This window comes from Lepus europaeus, chromosome 4 (genome assembly GCF_033115175.1).
Source record: "Lepus europaeus isolate LE1 chromosome 4, mLepTim1.pri, whole genome shotgun sequence".
Taxonomy (NCBI): Eukaryota; Metazoa; Chordata; class Mammalia; order Lagomorpha; family Leporidae; genus Lepus; species Lepus europaeus.
In genome coordinates, this window is record NC_084830.1 from 139,521,479 (window position 1) to 139,539,932 (window position 18,454).

The window sequence follows — 18,454 nt, forward strand, 5'->3', positions numbered from 1 at the left end:
AATGTTTACCCAGAATAAGGGATTCAATCTAGGAAGGGCATACAGAGGGGCTTCTAAGGTACAAGAAATATCCTGTGTCTTAACCTGAGTGTTGCATACGCAGCTATTTATTGTTATTCTTTAATTCTACTCCTGAGTATTTAGTCTGGAGAACTTCTTGCACTTACAGAGATACATTGTATATTCTTTTATATATATATGGTATCTTTTGAATTTCTAAAATTATTCATTCTATGTTGATGACAAGAATGAGATAGACACATGTGTACTGACATGGAGAAAATGTTCAAGGGATATTAAATGACAAGTATGTTGTAGAACTCTATAGCATAATTACATTTTAATTCAAAATAGTATAATTTTAATTAAAATACTGATTTTCCATAGAAATAAATCTGAATAATATTTACTAAATGTGAGCACTAGTTATTTCTGTGATGGTTTTCATTTCAAAATTGTACATTTCTATATTGTTTCAATGTTTTCCAATAACCTCATTCACTTTTTTTTAAAAAAGATTTATTTATTTATTTGAAAGTCAGAGTTATAGAGAGGCAGAGAGAGAGAAAGAGAGAGAGAGGGAGAGGGAGAGAGAGAGGGAGGTCTTCCATCCGCGGTTCACTCCCCAAATGGTCGCAATGGCTAGAGCTGGGCCAATCCAAAGCCAGGATCCAGGAGCTTCCTCCAGGTCTCCCATGCAGGTGCAGGGGCCCAAGACTTGGGCCATCTTCTACTGCTTTTCCAGGTCATAGCATAGAGCTGGATAGGAAGTGGAACAGTCGGGACTTGAACCAGTGCCCTTATGGGTCACAGGTGACATCTTCACCCACTAAGCCACAGCTCTGACCCTGAAAGATTATTTTTCTATACATAAAAAACTGTTTAAAATAGAAGAATACTTGCTCTGGAAAGAACTCCCTGATGACCCCCAGATCCTGTAAAAGACAATCTGTGAGGGCAGGAAGTTCAAATGGGAAGGGCTCCGGACTCTTCAATGGGGGAAGAGTGCAAGGGCCGGGTCAGTCCCTCAGCTCATCACCCTCTTCTCAGCCCCCAGCAGACTTGCTTGCTCTCTGTCAGTCTCCACCCTGGCTCCGGAGGCACCAAGGTCTTGGGCAGTTGCCCATTAGTCCCGCCCCCCATTCCAGGTCCCCAGCTCACTGAGCAGCTGGCAGCTAACTGAAGGCCGACAGTGTCCTGACTTTCTCAAACACCTGTGAACGGAGGGAAGACCTGGTGAGGCCAGAGCGAGGGACACAGGAGGGAAGGGATCAGGGCAAAAGTGTTGGGGGCTATGGAGAACTGTGAGATTGGGTGCTGAGCCAGCCAGTGGACTGCCCTTTCTCCTTCTAGCCTCTCAAATTCTCTACTGCAGGTGGCGGGGGCGCTTGGGCTTGGAGAGGCATGAAGAGGAAGGTGTTCTGTGGCCCAAAAGAAAGGCCTGCTCATCAAGGGCAAAAAGTCCCAGGTTTTTGTACATGCTGCAGTCTCTGCCTACAGTTCCCTTCCATTTCGTCCTGGCTAGTTTCTATTCCTTCTTCACATCTGCAGTTTTGACCCACTTAGAAACTTCCCCACACATCACCTCATCTCCACTGCTCTGAGGAGAGGTTCAAGGAGCCTCTGTTTCCACAGCCTGTGGCTTCCCTCACCTGTCTCTGCTAGTAGCCCTCTTACTGGTTAACTCTCCTACAGGGATTTAAGCTTCTGAGGTTAGGTGCTATGATTGTTTTGCTCACCACTGTTATCTCTAGCACCCAGATACTCCATGATATGCATGTTTGCTATATCTCAGAAAATGTTATCTGGATGAATAAAATGAAGGAATGGCACAGAGGGCAAGTGATTAGGGAATCCTTGCATTTGGCTCATGTGGTTCTCAGCAGCAAAGGGGAGGAGCCTTCTGGGCAAGGGAAAGGAGCGCCAAGTTTTATCCTCCCTATTCGCTTGAGCTCCCTCTACCGGCCAGACTTCAGAGCTGCAGGGAGCCAAGCCCCGGTACCTGTTGAGACCTACCCATTCCCCAATGCCAGAGTTCTCCAGAGTTTATACAGAGTATAAAGAGAAAACAGGGCTGTTCGGTACACTGGAGGTTTCCAAGGCCTAACCCTGCACTTCCCCCTCCTCAACAACAGATGCACTTCCTTCATACCCTCACCTCATGCTGAGTTTCCTGGGGTCTTCGCTCTCAGATTCTTATTCCAGCTAATTCACAGAGATGTTGATTTCTGGAGCCTTTGGCTGGTACATCAGTTCTGACTGTGGAAAAGAGATCCCAGGGTGGGTCAGGAATAGATAGACAAATACAGAGAGAAAGACACGCATTGAGGAAGGGACCCAGTGATAGACTATAAAGCCCCAGCAAAACAAAACAAAGATCAGGTTTGAGGAAGAAAGATTGCCCTCACCCTCTAGTCTGCCTGTGTCAGTACAAAGCTAAGGGGACTCATTGTGCTGATCAGATCTTCAGGCTTCACGGAGATAATAGACTTGAGGGACAGCTTCCAGACAAGAGGGCTCTCCCCACCCCCACACCGTTCCCCCCAAGAGGGCCTAGCCGGAACTCACGTCTTCGCTGTCACTTCCACTGAAGGAGTGCCCCGGCTCCAGCCCCTGCTCAGGGACCTTCCTCTCCTCCTCTGGCGTCAGCTCATCCAGCCAGAGGAGTTCCTGGGGTGAGAAGACCCACTCCAGTGCCTTCCGGACCCCCACCAGGCCCAGCAACTGCAGGAATAGCAACAGCGCAGAGCCATCAGCAACTAGAGCAGGAACACAACAGGAACACTTACCGAGCACGTCCTACATGCTAGGCATTATGGGTCATCTCACGGAATGCTAACACATTCCTATGAGGTACATGGAACATTCCCATTGCACAGAGGAGGACACTGAATCCGTGGGTGGCTAGTACCTTCCCAGAGGTCACACAGCTGGCACGTGAGAACCAGACTGGTCCTGATGCAAAGCCAATGGCTCTTAACTTGCTCAGTGAGTAAGAACACAGACAGACACCACCTGCATCATCCCCTCACTGAGTAGCAAGAGTGTCAGAACTGCCTTTCTCCCGGGATTCAATTTTCTTCTGGGTTTTATACTCCTACTTATGGTTCATCAGCCCAAAGAAGTTGGGAAAGGAGGTAAATCATCGATTCTAGGAGTAGCCCTTTTGTGGGTATCCATCAGCCATCTTTCGTCATCTTAGGATTTCCAGCCAGGCAGAGCCAGGACAAGTGAGAGGGGGAGATTCTCCCTGGCCACTTCCCAGACTCAGAATCTTTCAGGAACCCCCAGGACAGCCTGCCCCAAGTCACCATGAGGGGGAAGATGATGGCTGCAGGGGTAGACTTGATTATCCAAAGCAGACCCAGGCAGGCCAGCTGAATGGCTGTGAAGAGGTGGACCCTGCTCAGAGGCACATGTCGCAGGAGCAGCAGGTCTGGTTGGTGTTTTGCTGGCATCAGCATTAGCTGCACTCTCTTCATGAACTGGGAAAAGAGGAAGAGGAATGAGGAACTCAGGTAGCCTGGAGGGTGTCACTGCCAGCTCCCCAGCCCAGTGTGGGGATGCAGGGAGGAACAGAAGGCTCTGAAGTCTCCTTCCCAACCAGAATGTGGAGCAGAGTCTCTGTGCAGAAGCAGGGAACGTGGACAGCAGAGGAACTGGCAAGTGTAGGCAGGAAGTGCTGGCCAGCGGCAGTGAAGAGGAGTGGGGGTGCTGGGTGATTTCAGTGGGCTCACCTGGATGCTGCTAAGCGCTGCCACCCCCATGTACAGGAAGATGCCATAGAGCACAGGCATTGGGATGAACTGGAAGAAAAGTGGAAAGCTGCCATAGGAGTTTACCACCCAGAGACCCCACCTTAGGCTCCGATCGCAGCCGTCTAACAGCCGGCATCTGAACCTGACCAGGCCTTTCCTTTCCTTTCCCATGTTACATACCTGATCTCACTGAATCTACATATCTATCAAATGAGGTCAATTCTATTACTGCCCCATTTTACAGATTGGGAGATAGAATTTCAAAGAGACTAAGTAACCTGCCCATTACCTGGCCTACTCTTCAATCTTACTTGTTACCTTCCCTCTGATCTTTATGCTGCTAGTATGCTAGGAGCTCCTGTTCCTTCCCTCAGCAAACAAGTCCACATCTGTTGCTGCCCCTTGCATGGCCTTTGCCATTCTCCTCACCTAAAATGCCCCCTCCACACCTTCACATGGCCACTTCCTTCTAACCACGCATGCCTCATCCTGTGACACTCCAGAAAGGTCGGAGTGCTGACCCCTGGCACTCTTAATCACCAATGCCCTTTCACATCTTACAGAACTTACTATCTGAAGTTATCCTTGATTTAAATTTGCAAACAGTCTGCTTCCTCTCCTCAGACTACAGAGATGAAGGCCTGATGTCTTTTGATCACCACTACGTTCCCCACTGCCTGGAACGCTGCGTGGCTTATGGCTTATGCTCGGTAAACATGTGCTGGCTGAGAGCCGCCCAGTCTGTAAGTGGCTGATCCGGTCTATCTGGCTCCTACTCTTCCACTCTCACCAGGTCCCGTGACCTTTCCCTCCCCTAACTTCTTGCCATCTGCCGGCGACTCTTGTCTGCCATTCTCCACACTCTTGACTGCATTGCTGTCATGGCTTGTTGAATCTTTCTGCTAATACTTACTACTTACTTTCTGATTGTGTTTCTGGTAGGGGCTTGGTGCCATATTCCTTTGCAGTACTTCCCTGCCCCCTCACTGCTCGCAGTCCTGTGCACACTGTACAGTTCCAGTGAAGGACTAGTCAAGGTTTGCTGGCGTGTGATGATCACACTCTCAGTCTCTTACTTGGACAGTGCTTGGACCCCAGGGGATGGTGGTGGCACGTCCACACCCTGCTCTGCTGGGTAGAAAGAATCTGGGTTCACAGATAGATCTCAGAAGCTGGCTGTATTGGTGGGTTCTCACAAGTTACTTTACCTCTTTCCCTTCAGGATCCTCATATGCCTCTCTGGGTTAATTTGAGGATTCCATGAGACCATGTATGGAAGAAACCCTAACACAGTGCCTGGCACACAGTAAATGCTCAGAGTGTGTCAGTTCTTGCTGTACGTATCATTGTAACTTCATGGACCCTGACCCCAGCCTGGAACAGGGGTACCTTGAGCACAGGTGCCAGGAAGATGGAGACTCCTGTGAGGATGAACACCGCCAGGCCTGTCAGCCTCTGCTCCCTGTGGGAGAAAGAGGGGGCTCCTGGAGTCTGGCTGAGGCTCTAGGGCCCCTAGGCTGGAGACTGCACCACTCAGACTCCGGCAGCCAGAGGAAACTAGAGGGATCCCCTGATAGGCGGGGAAAGGACCTTGTCTTGGTGTGAAATGCTGGTAAATGGGAAGGTGCAGAGCACTTCAACGTGAGAGTCCCAGGCCTCCCAGTTCAAGTCCATAGTGGAAAATCAATAATTTTACACTGCCATAAAGACTTACATATCACCACTTGCAAAGCTGATTTCTTATACTTTAGACAGATCATGTTTCCAGCAGTTCCAAAGCTGTTGTGTAATGCATTCCTTTGTAACATCAATGATGTGCTTCTACATTGAATGGGGATTATTAGGTGGTACCTCACCCTCCACTTCAGCCCTGGCTGCCTCCACCCTTGTATCTTGAGTCCCTCCTAGTCCCCATGGCTGCAGGAGGAGAGGATATGTTAGATCTCACCTCACAGCCCAGAACCCACCCACTTACCTACCACAGAGCTCATGGGGTGCCTACAGCTCAGTGAGCTGCACAAAGAACTCTGCCATGTACCCCACCACCCTACCTTGCTGCCCACCTCTCACTCTAGCCTCACCTGATGCCCAGGAAGCTGCGGGGCTCCCCAGGGGCACAAGCTCTGCTCTCCCTCCGAAGACTGTCCATGTGGGCCAGGGAGATGACAGTGGCTGAGACATACCATGGCAGCCCAAGCACTGAAGTGAGCAGCATCAGCAGCGCCACACAGAAGAGGTCCAAGTGGAAGCCAGCTCCCTTCTGCAGGAAGTGATGGGAATAATGAGGATGAGGCTAGCCCAGGTCTGGGTCCTCTGTCCTCTGGGGTGGGTGAGGGGGAGCCCAGAACCTGCCAGGGAGCTTCTTCCCCTTGGTCTGGGCCAATAGGCCTTACCCGCAGTCTATATTCCACACGGTTGAGGATGACTGCTGTGATCTGCTGGTCCATGAAGATGAGGATAGACAGCAACAGCGCAGGCAGGGCAGCTGCCACACTCAGCCACCAGGGGTTGGCTCCAAAAGGTGACACCAGCCAGCCACGGCCAGGGAGTGTGGGCTGGAGGAGGAAATTCCGTGGCCAGGTTGGAGAGGGTCACCCAAGAATACCTCATCTGTACACCCCAACTTCTGCACCTCATTGCACCCCCTAGCTCAAGACCCTGGATGCTAGGTGGACACAGTGTTTGTGCTTGTGTGTGCACACACATGCATGTGCATAGTTAGCTCAGAGCATCTTGGTGCCTTCAAAGGAGGCAGAGGAAGGAGACTAGCCTGGGGGTTGGGGTCTCTCTCTGGAAGAGGAGGAGGTGGATGAGGCCCACACGTCTTGATATACAAGGCCCTCCTCCCTAGATGCCCCCCCATTCAGGGTGGGGCAACCTGGGCTCAGACTTGTCTTGATCTGGGGCAGGGGCAGGGCCGGGTGTGTCTGCGTCTGCTCTGATTATAAGCGTCTGTGTGGGGGAGGGAGCTCCAGTTGCTGCTTCAGGTTCTGAGCCCCCAAGGCTGCCCCAGCTGGAGCCCCCCTGCTCTCCTGTCTTGGTGAGAGTTGGAGGTCTCCAAATGGACACTCTAGGAGTCAGCTAGGCCTTGTCTTGCACAGTCATGGCCTGGGGAGAGAGCTCCAGCTTTTTGGAATCAGAGCAAAGAGGGGTACAGAGAAGAGTGGAGAGTAGTAAAATGGGAAGACTCACAGCAATAGATAGTATTTATTGAGGAAATACCGCACTATGCTCTCCTGTAAAACTCAAAAGAACCTGTGGTGGAGGAACGACTGTGACTCCTTACTTCCATTTCATAGATGGAGAAACTGAGGCTCAGGAAGCTGCATTCTAGGAGGTGGCAGAACTGGAACTCAGATCCAGGGCTGACTGACCAGAGCCACCCTCTCAACCCCACCCTCTATATGGTAGTAGTGATGCAGTGTTCTGTATTCACTCATGTCTCTATGTCAGTATCTCAAACAATCCTCACCATGACTCTGAGGCCATTATTATTTTATTTCTATTTTATAAGTGGTAAAGAGCTTAGAGGAGTGGGGGTGTGGGATTTATCCATCTTCCTCCTCCAGGGTCTGCTGGCCCTGTTTTCCTCACTTCTCTGTACCCCTGTTCCCCCCAACACATACACACACACATACACACACACACACCACCTCCTTACCTTGAACTCTCTGGGCACCATGAGCTTTGGCGTAGCCAAGCCCAGGAGGGCATCAAGACCACAGCCCAGCAGGATGGCCAGGACTGAGGAAAAGTCGCTGAGCACCTTGCGTACCTGGCCACACAGGGGACATCCAGTCAGGGTCAGGCCTGCTTTCCCCGCCTCCCACACCCTTTCCCGTTTTCAACCAGGATTCAAGCCCAAGCACGAGGCTTCTCCCCCAGAAAAAAGGGGACACTCACCACAGAGGGGAAGAAGCGGCTGGTCTTTATATGCTTGAGGGCAGTGGCAAAGAAGAAGGAGGTGAGGAAGAGGAGAAGGGAGAAGAAGGCGATGTCGGGGACTGTATGACAGCCAGGGCCACGTGGATAGCCGCCCTGCTGGACACACTCGTGTGGGGGCAGCAGGGATGCATTGACCAGGCCTAGGTCCTGTGTGGAGGGGTGGTCAGGGGTGGGGTTATGGGCCGTGAAGTGTAAGTTCTGCTCTCCTGGACCCAGCTTAAGGGAAGGGGGACCAGCAGGGACATCAGAGGCCCCAGGTGGGAGGTCCCCAGCTCAGTGACCCCTGAGAGTTTCCCTCACCTATGGGGTGGGGAGACCAGGAACCACTGACTGCTTTTGCCCCCAGGCTTTTTTCCCCAGGCCCTCACCACGCTTAAGAGGTCATCTTTGCTTTGTGGTCTTGGCTTTGTCCACTGCGACTCATTTCCTGGGAAGCAGAGAAGAATGTGTGTGTGTGTGTGTGTTCCCCTGGGGACCTTCTCGGGTCCCACGGGATTCTAATCGGAGGGGTCTAGCTGAGCCAGAGCATTCCAAATTCTAATTCACCTCCACTGCTGTCCAGTGTGTGCTCTCTTCATGACGTCACCTCCTGCCCTCATCCCCTCAAACTCTCTGCCTGTCTGTTCCCCTGAGCACAGGACCTGGCTGTAGCAGATGCTGAGCAAGGGTTAGCTGAGTGTTCAGGCCTAGCAGAGTCTGGCACGCATTAGAGGACGCTTCCTCCCCAGTCCCACTGTGGCCGTCCCCTTGGAGTATAACATCCCAAGTGTCTGTCCACCGGATCAGTCACTCTCCTAGGGGACAGGGACTGATTTATTTAATTGGGGGGTTTGGGAGATGAAGCCGGGCATGGCTGATCCTGGCCTCACCTCTCCCCTTTCTTGGGAATAAGCTGCCTGCCTAGTGCGTGCATTTAGCTCTGCTCCTCTGTGGCAAGACATTCCTGTCCAGTGTTGCCATGACTGAGTGTGCAAATCTATCTAATTTTGGCTTCATACTTAGAAGCCCATCCACCTCTAGGCATAATTCTAGAAGTGTTCTTCTTTCTGTGTTGTCAGAAATAAACATGACATTTTTTATTGTTTATTTTCTTTCTTATTTCTCAATTGATTCAGAGCCAGAGCAGGCAAGAGTACTGCTGCTTCCTGGGTGAGTAGTTTCCTTCACCTACCTCCTGGGCCTGGGAATTGGCAGAGGCAGCCATAGGCAAGGGACCCAGGCCTTTGGATGGGATAGGCATGGGCCAAGTTCAGCATTTTGCCCACAGCATCGTAGATGAAGATGAGGCTGATGAGGGCACAGAAGCCTTCCTCAGTGAAGCGGGTAAAGTAACGCACCAGCACGCTGGCCTCTGTGGCTACCAGCACCAGGCAAAAGGTGGCCACCCAGATGCCCACCCACAGGCGAAAGGGCAGGTAGTCCAGGCTGTAATCTCTGTAGGGGTGAGAGACAGGCAGGGCTCGGCAGGGCTGTCAGTGCCCCCACCTAACCCAAGTTAGGGGACCCAGAAGCCAGACAACCTCTCCTCTTGTCCCAGCCAGGGCCAGGCTGAGGATGTGGCTAGTGCGGCCCTGGTGAGGTGGCGGGGTCCTCCTACCTGCAGAAGGCAAAGAGCAGGCGCTCAAAGACGAGCACTGGTCCGGTGCTGCTGAGGATGGTGAGAGGCTGGCCTGCCATGAGGCAGAAGGCAGCTCCAGCTAGCGCTGTGCCCAGGAAACTCTCCAGCACTCCCTGGAAACCAACAGGGACCTGTTTATTTATTTATTTATTTTATTTTTTAAAATTTTTTGACAGGCAGAGTGGACAGTGAGAGAGAGAGAGACAGAGAGAAAGGTCTTCCTTTTGCCGTTGGTTCACCCTCCAATGGCCGCCGCGGTTGGCACGCTGCGGCCGGCGCACCACGCTGATCCGATGGCAGGAGCCAGGTGCTTCTCCTGGTCTCCCATGGGGTGCAGGGCCCAAGCACTTGGGCCATCCTCCACTGCACTCCCTGGCCACAGCAGAGAGCTGGCCTGGAAGAGGGGCAACCGGGACAGAATCCGGTGCCCCGACCGGGACTAGAACCCAGTGTGCCGGCGCCGCAAGGCAGAGGATTAGCCTAGTGAGCCACGGCGCCGGCCTCCTGTTTATTTTTATATTTGCACAGGATCCTGGAGTCCTAGCATGGGAGCCCCAACTTCCAGGAGTCTCCTCAACATCTGGGCACCCCAACAAAGCTTATTCCTGCCCCTCCCTCCACAACCCACCTGGGCACCATCCGTGGCATCTCCCAGGAGACCCCCAAAAGTGATGGCATTAGTGACGGTAGCCAGGTAAATGTAGAGCACAGCTGAGACACACTGGGGGTGCAGGGCGTCCGAGAAATCACTGGGGTACCACGAGGCCTTCCGGCGCACGTCCTGGACAAGGCCCCCAAAGAGCCTCCCGCCCAAGTGTCGTCAGTGATCCCAGTTCCCACACCTACCCCCGCATCCCCTCCCACAGTGAGCAACCTTGGCCACCCTCTGGCTTCTCCCCACCCCCACCCCACCCCACCAAAACCACATGCAACCAGCAGGACCCTAGCCCATGATCCCAGCCGGCTCGCCTCACCTGCCCGTCCGCTGCAACTCTGGGCTTGGTGCAAGTTGCCCATTTCGGTGCCTGTCCTTTGCCTGGGTCCTGCGCAGGACAGGGAAGCCCTCAACCTTCTGCAGGTGCGAGGGTGGCCTAAGGAGAAGGAGACCTCTAAGTTGGCGAAGGATCTCCAACCCCTCGGCAACCCAGCTCAGAGCTCCTGACGCCCTGCCCCTCAGTGTGGGGGGAGACCTGGCTCTGACCTCGGACAGGTGGCGTCAAGGTCATATAGTGCCCGAGGGGAGGAAAGCTGAGCTCCCACAGTAGAGTGAAGCCATTTGTTCAGATCTCACGGTGAGAGTGGATGCACCAAACTTAGAATTATGCCTGCCTGACTTCTAATCCAAAGCTAGATCCCTATCTTTCCTAGGACCCCAGCCCTCCTCAACAGTGGCACTGAGCCAGAGGCTGTGGGGAAGGGTCTGTAACAGAGGGTGGTAGCCCCCACATACCTTTTGTGCCGAGAGGGCAGACACTTGGGAGGGGGAATCCGGGCTGTCGGGTCCCACCTGCCAGGGGGCAGCACTGTAACCTCTTCCAGGAAGGCATCCAGGGCTGTGAGGAGGTCATGAAGGTTGCTGGCCCGGCGAACTGACCACTGGAAGTGCTGGGTTTAGGGGCACAGAATGGCTGGTCCATGCATTTTCACAGTGTGTGACACAAAATCCAATACTCACAAGACACAGCAGACAAGCTTTGCCTGCATGCACACGTCCATGCATTCACTCACTCAGTCAATGAGTATCTGTTGAGTGTCACAGCAGTGGATCAGCAACAGGACTGCACTGGCTAAGGAAATTGCAGTCCCCATGCTATGGACACAAGGCCACACTGCCTTGCTGCAGAGTCCACGCACGTGCAGGCATGTCTGCCATACTCACCGGGTCACTGAGGAGGACAGCTGCCGCCCGACCCATCTCAAGGTAGCCCTTTCCCAGCATGGGAGGACCCAGGAGGAGACAGAAAAACCTGAGCAGGGGAGCGGGCCACAGGCAGGGTCAGAGGCTGCTTCCCCATGGGGCAGCCCTGCCCTCCCTGACCTGTGTCCTCCCAGCCCGCAGGTACACATACATGTGCACACCCACCCAGCAGCACCACCCCTGCTCCTGCAGACCCCACACATCCTCAGAGAGCTGGACCCAGAGACCTCCAATCCCCTTTCCAACAGAGGCTCTTTTTTGGGGCCCCACGTCCCCCAACTCCCACTCAGCCTCACCTGCTAGGGAGGGGCACCTCAGTGAGGGGCCCCAGCCACACTGGATCCCGGAGTCGCACGAAGGCCGCCAGTGGCTGTGCCAAGAAGCCCAGCTCTCCTGCCAGGACAGCCCCTGCCTCGGCCCCCGGAGGCAGCTTCTGTCTCAGGGGGCTCTGGCACTGGGGTGGGGATGGAGTTCAAGGAGACACAGAGTACGCAGGAGAGGTTATTTGGAGAGGGGAAGTTGGCAGGATCTCAACTGACAAGGGGTCTGATCCTATGTTCCTAACCCTCTCCCAACCCTGCCCAAGGCAGGGCCACTAACCTGTTGCTGCATGGGGGCTTCCTTGTCGTGAGCAGCCTTCCTTGACTGGGCAGGTCCTAGAAAGCAGGATTAGGCAGTGATCACTAGCACAGGCTTTGGGGGTGGATCCACTGGGCTCCCTGGCCAGCTTTGCCACTGACAGGCTGTGAGAACTGGAGCACATCTCACCATCTCTGAGCCTCACTTTTCTCATCACTAAAATGGGAATAATTGTGCTACAGCCTTCCAGGGTGGTTTTGAAGACTAAATGAGATTCCTGGCACCGTGCCTAGGTTATGATTCTGTCCTGCTCTCTCCTTTCCCCCACCCCCAACATTACCCACCAGCTTCCCTGGCCCATGAGTCCCATGTGGAGAGGTCTGAGCCAAGGCTAGACCACTCTTGGCCCTAGAAGGTGCAGAGAAGATCTGGGACCCCCCCCCCAGGGAGGGGCCTCACCCCAGCAGGGCCTGGAGCCTGTGGTCTGGGTATGATGCTGGGGTCTCTGTAGCAGCAAAGCCTGCAGCTGCCCCCTCAGCTCCGGGCTCAGCGACTCCACCCTGGTCACCTGCTCTGGAGAACAGATGTGGAACTTGAACTCTTTCCTGAGAGTTCCCTGCTCCCACGCCCTCCTCCTCCCCTCTCTGCCCAGGCCCCTTTCCCTTCTGGGAGTGCAGGGAACTCAGGGGCCAGGCAGCTTCCCCTCGGCTTTTCCACTTCTACCCTCAGCTGGGCGGGGTGTAGCAGACTCCAGAAGATTCCCAGAGTCTGGGGGCAATGGCACAGCGACCCAGGCCCTCTCTGCAAAGGCTCCCAGCTTACCCACAAGCTCCAGGAGGTTCTGAGCTGGACAGTCCAGCAGGACAAGGCCCTCGGCCAGCAGGCTTCGGAGCTTCTGGAGGCTCGGCAGCGCCAGGGTGGGCACGTGGGGGGCGCTCCAGCGGCCTGCATCCACCTCCAGCTTCTCCTCAAACAGCACCCACCTGCGGGGGGTGGGGGGCAGCGTTTGCAGGGCTATCTGTCCCACATCCAAGAGGAGGGGGACCCAGGGGAGTCAGGGAAAGCCGAGTAGTGAGAAGTCCTGGGCCCCAAGGTGCAGGTCTCCCACTCCCCAGGTGGTTGCCCCTCATCTTGGTCTTGGGGAACTCAAAACCAGGCCATAGAGGAGACTGAGCACCATGGACGGTGAGGCCCTGAAACAAGGGAACACCGAGAGGAAGATCCTGATTTTGGGTGGGAAGGAGCCCTCCAAGAGGAGCTGTGGTCATGGAGGAAGCCCCAGCTTTTGGGGGAGAAGGACGCTCTAGTACCAGCCCAGGGTCACTCACCTGCCCGTCTCCCTCCACTCCAGTGTCTGGGGCCAGCCCAGAAGCTCATTCAGCTGGAGGAAGAGTGGAGGGTCCTCGGGAGGCCCTGGTTCCCTGCTGCCTGTATCTGAGGGGTCATCAGGGCAGGGGCCAGAGGCGGGGCCACTGTCCATCTGTCCCACAGGCACATTTTCACAAGTGCAGGCGGCTTCCAGCTCCTCCTGACCTGGCAGCTTCATGCTGGGAGCGGCACAGCTCTGGGGGCCCTCTGGCTGGCTGTATTTATCATGTACCCCCCATCACAGCACAACACAAACAGAGCGAGACCTGCTGGCTCCAGAGCCTACCGGGTCACCTCTCTCCTCCTTGCTCCCCCAACCTGCGGCCTGCCTGAGAGTGTTTGCAAGGCTAGCCCGGCCTTTCCCAGGAGCTCCAGAAAGGCCCAGCCTGGGGCCAAAGTGTGTGTCCATTTCCTGTAGGATCAGGTCTGACCTTGCTGTGTTTTATGTAAATAAAGAGGAGTAGATGGCTACCTTGTGTCTCAGGTCTGACACCCAACCCCTCCACATTATCACTGCCCCCGGCCTGTATCAAATACAAACACCCAACACCAACAGTGTTTTGGGTGTCACCAGCACATGCGGGACCACAGACACAGGCATGTGGACAAGGACCTAATATACTAAATAACCGAATCTGTGGAAGCCAGGCTGGGTAAGGAAGACAGCAGGTAGAGACCCTGCCCATTGAACGGGATAATGATAGAAACGGAGGCAGTTTATGAAGAGCACCATGCCGGAGTCTTTGATTCCTTGGTACCACAACACTCAGAAACCACCCCAATTTGGCTAGTTCCTGGGGTCTGCCTTCTTCTTCTTCTTCTTCTTTTTTTTTTTTTTACAGGCAGAGTTAGACAGAGAGAGAGACAGAGAGAAAGGTCTTCCTTTGCCATTGGTTCACCCCCCAAGTGGCTACTACGGCCGGTGCGCTGCAGCCTGCGCACTGTGCCGATCCGAAGCCAGGAGCCAGGTGCTTCCTCCTGGTCTCCCATGCAGGTGCAGGGCCCAAGCACTTGGGCCATCCTCCACTGCCCTCCCAGGCCACAGCAGAGAGCTAGATTGGAGGAGGAGCAACAGGGACAGAATCTGGCGCCCCAACCGGGACTAGAACCTGGAGTACCCGCGCCACAGGTAGGGGATTAGCCTAGAGAGCCGTGGCACCAGCCGGGGGTCTGCCTTCTAAGTGAACCCCCCAGTGAGGGTGGAAGAAGCAGTGTGTGTGTGTGTGTGTGTGTGTAGGACTTTCTGGAACTAAACGAGCAAAGGAGAATGTGGTCCCTTAGCAAGTTGAAGTTCTGTTGGCTCTACCTTCAACATAAACCCAGAATCCAACCAGATCTGCTGCCCTAGAGGCCGCCAGCACGGCTCCCCTGAATGGCTTCCACAACCTCCCAGTTTCCTGCAGGAATCTCCCTGCCTTCACTCTTACTTGCTTCAAGTCCAGCCCCCACAGCCTTACAGGTCCTTCAAAAAGGCAATTGAGGGGCGGGCCTTCAGCACGGTGGTCAGGTCTCCACTTGGGACGCTTGCACCCTTTATTAGAGAGGCTGGGTTTGAGGTCTGACTCCATTTCCGATTCCAGCTTCCTGGAATGACTCAAGTAATGAGGTCATGACTCAAGGCTTGGGTCCCTGCCACCCAACTAGGAGGCCTGGATTGAGTTCTGGCTTCTGGTTTTGGCCTGGCCCAGCCGTGACTGTTACAGGCATTTGGGAAATGAATGGAAGATTTTTCTTCTCTCTCTCCATCACTCAGCCTTCCAAATAAAAAGAAAACTTAAAAAAAAAAAAAAGACAATTGAGCCACGTTACTTTGTTCAAAACTCACTATATGCTCATTTGACCTGGAAGAAAAATCAAACTCAGCGCCACGCCTGGCCTGACCCACCTCTCTGAACTATCCCAAACCTTTCCCCCTGCTCAATCCTTTCCAGCCACACAGGGCAAAGGCTGTGCTGGCAATGGTCTTTGTAGGAGCCACTCTCTCTGGAAAGAAAGCTGCTCCCCAGATTCTCCCAGGACCAGAACCCTGTCACCACATCTGATGTCAGAAGTCACCTACTTAAAGAGACCTGCCTTTTCCATCTGTTTCCCTCTCCCCAGCACATTTCTGTTTGTCTTTCTAGCAGTTATCACTACTAGCAACTGGTTCATTTTATTTGTTTATCATTTATTGCCTGGCCCTTCACACACTGGCACTGGGATGTCCTGCTCAGTCCGTGGAACAGGTATCTTATCGGCCTTGGCCTGGAGCTGCGCCTGGCACACAGTGTCTCTCGCTCAATAAATACTTGTTCGATGAGCGCATACAAAGAAAGCATCTGGGAAAGCAGCCGCGCTTCTCGTGGGGGCCACACGAGGGCGCTGCCCTCCACGACCGGATCGCTGGAGCCGCTCCCTTAGACCCTGGCACCGCGATGGCGACAGGGCCAGGAGGGGTTCCTCCTTGGTCCTTCCCCTTGCCCTGGCGCACCGCGGACTGGCCCCCAGAGATGCAGGGAGGGGCGGGGTGCGTGTGGAAGGGCAGCAGGCTAGGGAAGGGAGGGCCAATCAGACTCATCTGAATGTGGGTCAACCCCCACGACCACCCCTGAGAAATGGGTCCCAGACTGGCCCTCCCCACCGGTCCGGCCCAGGGCCGGAGTTAGAGAAGTGAGTCACCTTGTCACCCTTTGGGGCGGGCACTGAGTCTGAGGGAGGCATTGTTTCCGTCCCAGGAGAAACAGAAACCGGTCCAGGGCATGAAAGGGCCGGGGAACCCCTCGTGATCATTGCCGACAAGAATGCGCTCCGACCTTAGGGAAAGTGACTCACACAGCCTGAGGGGCTCGGCACGGGCAGCCCCTCCCCCCACTCGATCCCCCACCCCCGCGCCCTCACCTGTGCTCCCTCCCCGAGCCCGACCTGCCAAGGGGCAGAGGTCTGCGCCTGGCCTCTCTGCGGCTCCACCTTCCCTGAGCTGGGCACGCCGGTCTGCTGTCAGGGCCCAGAGAAGACGCGCCAGGTGGGCGCAACACCCGGGTCTCAGCCCGGTTTGGCCACGGAATGACTGTGTTTGCCGCTGCAAGGCCTTTCCCCCCTCCCTGCCCCAGCCGGTTGGGTTCCAAGCACACCTTTGTGCAGCGTGGCTGGGAACCGGCCGGCCGCGGGTCAGGCCTGGCTTGGGTTACTCTCCACCAAGGGCAGAATTCTCCTCTGCCAAAGCTGAGTTTTCTCATAAGCAAAAGGCAACAAACAGCAGCACTCTCTTCCTAAGCTTCATCCCATGAAACTGCGCGTGAAATAGGTCTGGCGCTTAGTAACACACCGGCTGCTCCCTCCCTGAGCGGGAAGAGGAGGAGCTACTGCACCCAAGAGGCCTTCAAAAGTGTGTGTCGGGAGGGGGGGGGGGGGGACACGACCGCCGCCTTGGCGCAGTAGGCTAATCCTCTGCCTGTAGTGCCGGCATCCCGAATGGGCTCCGGTTTGAGTCCCGGCTGCTCCACTTCCCATCCAGCTCACTGCTATGGCCTGGGAAACCAGTAGAGGATGACTCAAGTCCTTGGGCCCCCGAAAACCCAGCACCCACGTGGGAAACCCAGAAGAAGCTTCCTGGCTCCTGGAAACCCAGAAGAAGCTTCCTGGCTCCTGGTTTCGGATCGGTGCAGCTCCAGCCCTTGTAGCCATCTGGGGGAGTGAACCAGTGGATAGAACACCTCTCTCTCTCTGCGCCCCTCTGTAACTCTTCATTTCAAATAATAAGTAAATAAATCTTTAAAAAAAAAAAAAAGGTTAACTAAATGGGGGGCCTGGCACTTTGGCATAGTAGGCTAGGCCTCTGTCTGCTGCGCCGGCACCCCATATGGGCACCGGTTAGTGTCCCGGCTGCTCCTCTTCTGATCCAGCTCTCTGCTATGGCCTGGGAAAGCAGAGGAAGATGGTCCAAGTCCTTGGGCTCCTGCACCCATATGGGAAACCTGGAAGAAGCTCCTGGCTCCTGGCTTTGGATCACCTCAGCTTTGGCCATTGTGGCCATTTGGGGAGTGAACCAGAGGATGGAAGACTTTTCTCTCTGTCTCTAACTCTGCCTCTCAAATAAATAAATCTTTTTTTTTTTTTAAGTTAACTAAATGACAGACATTACTCAGATTCCCACATCCAAATTTATTATATGTATAGATAACAGGCTGGGGAAATTGCTCAACCTCATTAAGCCTTAGTTTTTTCTGTTTCTTTTTTTAATGATTTATTTGAAAGGCAGAGTTACAGAGAGGCAGAGGCAGCGAGACAGAGGTCTTCTATTCCCTGGTTCACTCCCCATATGGCCTCAACAGCCTGAGCTGAGTTGATCCAAAGCCAGGAGCCAGGAGCTTGTTCCAGGTCTCCCACGTGAGTGCAGAGGCCCAAGGACCTGGGACATCTACTGCTTTCCCAGGCCATAGCAGAGAGCTGGATCAGAAGTGGAGCAGCTGGGACTTGAACCAGAGCCCATTCTGGATGCTGCTACTGCAGGCGGCGGCTTTACCAGCTGTGCCACAGCACCGGCCCCAGTTTTCTCATTTATAAATGGGGTGACATCATTTACCTTCCTCAGATAACTGTCATGAGAATTACAAACAACTTATGTAAAGTGCTCGGAGTAATAACTAAATTGCAGTGAGCAGTCAATAAATTTAAGCTATTTTTTAAAAAGCATGTTTTAAGTTATTTTAAATACCTAATTAATGCCTGTTAGAAAAATGTCCAGAGTAAAAATAACATAAAATATCTTTCGTAGTGTCCTTACCTAAAAATAGCCAGTTCATAATTTTGTTCAAAATTTGAGGCGGATTTCATTAGCCCCACGTTCCTAGAAACACCTGAGGCTCAGACCCTCGAGGCGGTTTGCCTGGCAGCAAGCTTGTGAGGGAGGAGCTGAGGTTCAGGGTGCTCCCCAGCCTGCAGGGGCTCCCTGTGAGGGAGGCTGACAGGTGCACTTGGCTGACAATCCCGGGTGGACCCAGGTGAGCAGTGGCTGCCGGCGGAGCCCCTGCTTTGTTCTGAGCACTGCCTTAGACCCTTCGAGGGTTATCTCAGCGTCTCTTCACAGTAGCCCTGTGCTACGGATCCTTTTCCACTTCTTTTTTTTTATTTTTAAGATTTATTTTATTTGTTTGAAAGAGTTAAAGAGAGAAGGAGAAAAAGAGAGGGAGAGACAGAGAGAGAGAGAGAGGTCTACTATCCACTAGTTCACTCCCCAAATGGCCACAACAACCGAGCTGTTCTGATCTGAGCTTCTTCTGGGTTTCCCAC

At 54.0% G+C, this 18,454-nt stretch overlaps 1 protein-coding gene across 1 annotated transcript; it reads right to left on the reverse strand.

Annotated features, from left to right (window-relative positions):
- Window positions 1-543: 543 nt before the first annotated feature.
- On the reverse strand, window positions 544-13,364 carry SLC4A9 (solute carrier family 4 member 9). Its single transcript, XM_062189944.1, has 22 exons — window positions 13,147-13,364; window positions 12,641-12,801; window positions 12,278-12,391; window positions 11,840-11,895; window positions 11,536-11,693; window positions 11,201-11,288; window positions 10,772-10,926; window positions 10,296-10,412; window positions 9,950-10,124; window positions 9,301-9,434; window positions 8,875-9,137; window positions 8,072-8,130; window positions 7,662-7,850; window positions 7,420-7,533; window positions 6,152-6,313; window positions 5,840-6,018; window positions 5,148-5,220; window positions 3,738-3,806; window positions 3,312-3,485; window positions 2,569-2,724; window positions 2,159-2,259; window positions 544-759 (listed from the first exon to the last, which is right to left on the reverse strand). The coding sequence occupies exons 1-21, from the start codon at window positions 13,362-13,364 to the stop codon at window positions 2,206-2,208; spliced, it is 2,868 nt and encodes a 955-aa protein (XP_062045928.1). The 3' UTR covers window positions 544-759; window positions 2,159-2,205.
- Window positions 13,365-18,454: the final 5,090 nt, after the last annotated feature.

Coding starts and splice junctions, on each gene's coding strand:
- SLC4A9 (XM_062189944.1), bottom strand. CDS start 13,364: ATGAAGCTGCCAGGTCAGGAGGAGCTGGAAGCCGCCTGCACTTGTGAA. Junction 10,413..10,771: donor CTGCCCTCTCGGCACAAAAG/GTATGTGGGGGC, acceptor CCTTCTCCTTAG/GCCACCCTCGCACCTGCAGA. Junction 8,131..8,874: donor CCAATTCCCAGGCCCAGGAG/GTAGGTGAAGGA, acceptor TCTGCTTCCCAG/GAAATGAGTCGCAGTGGACA.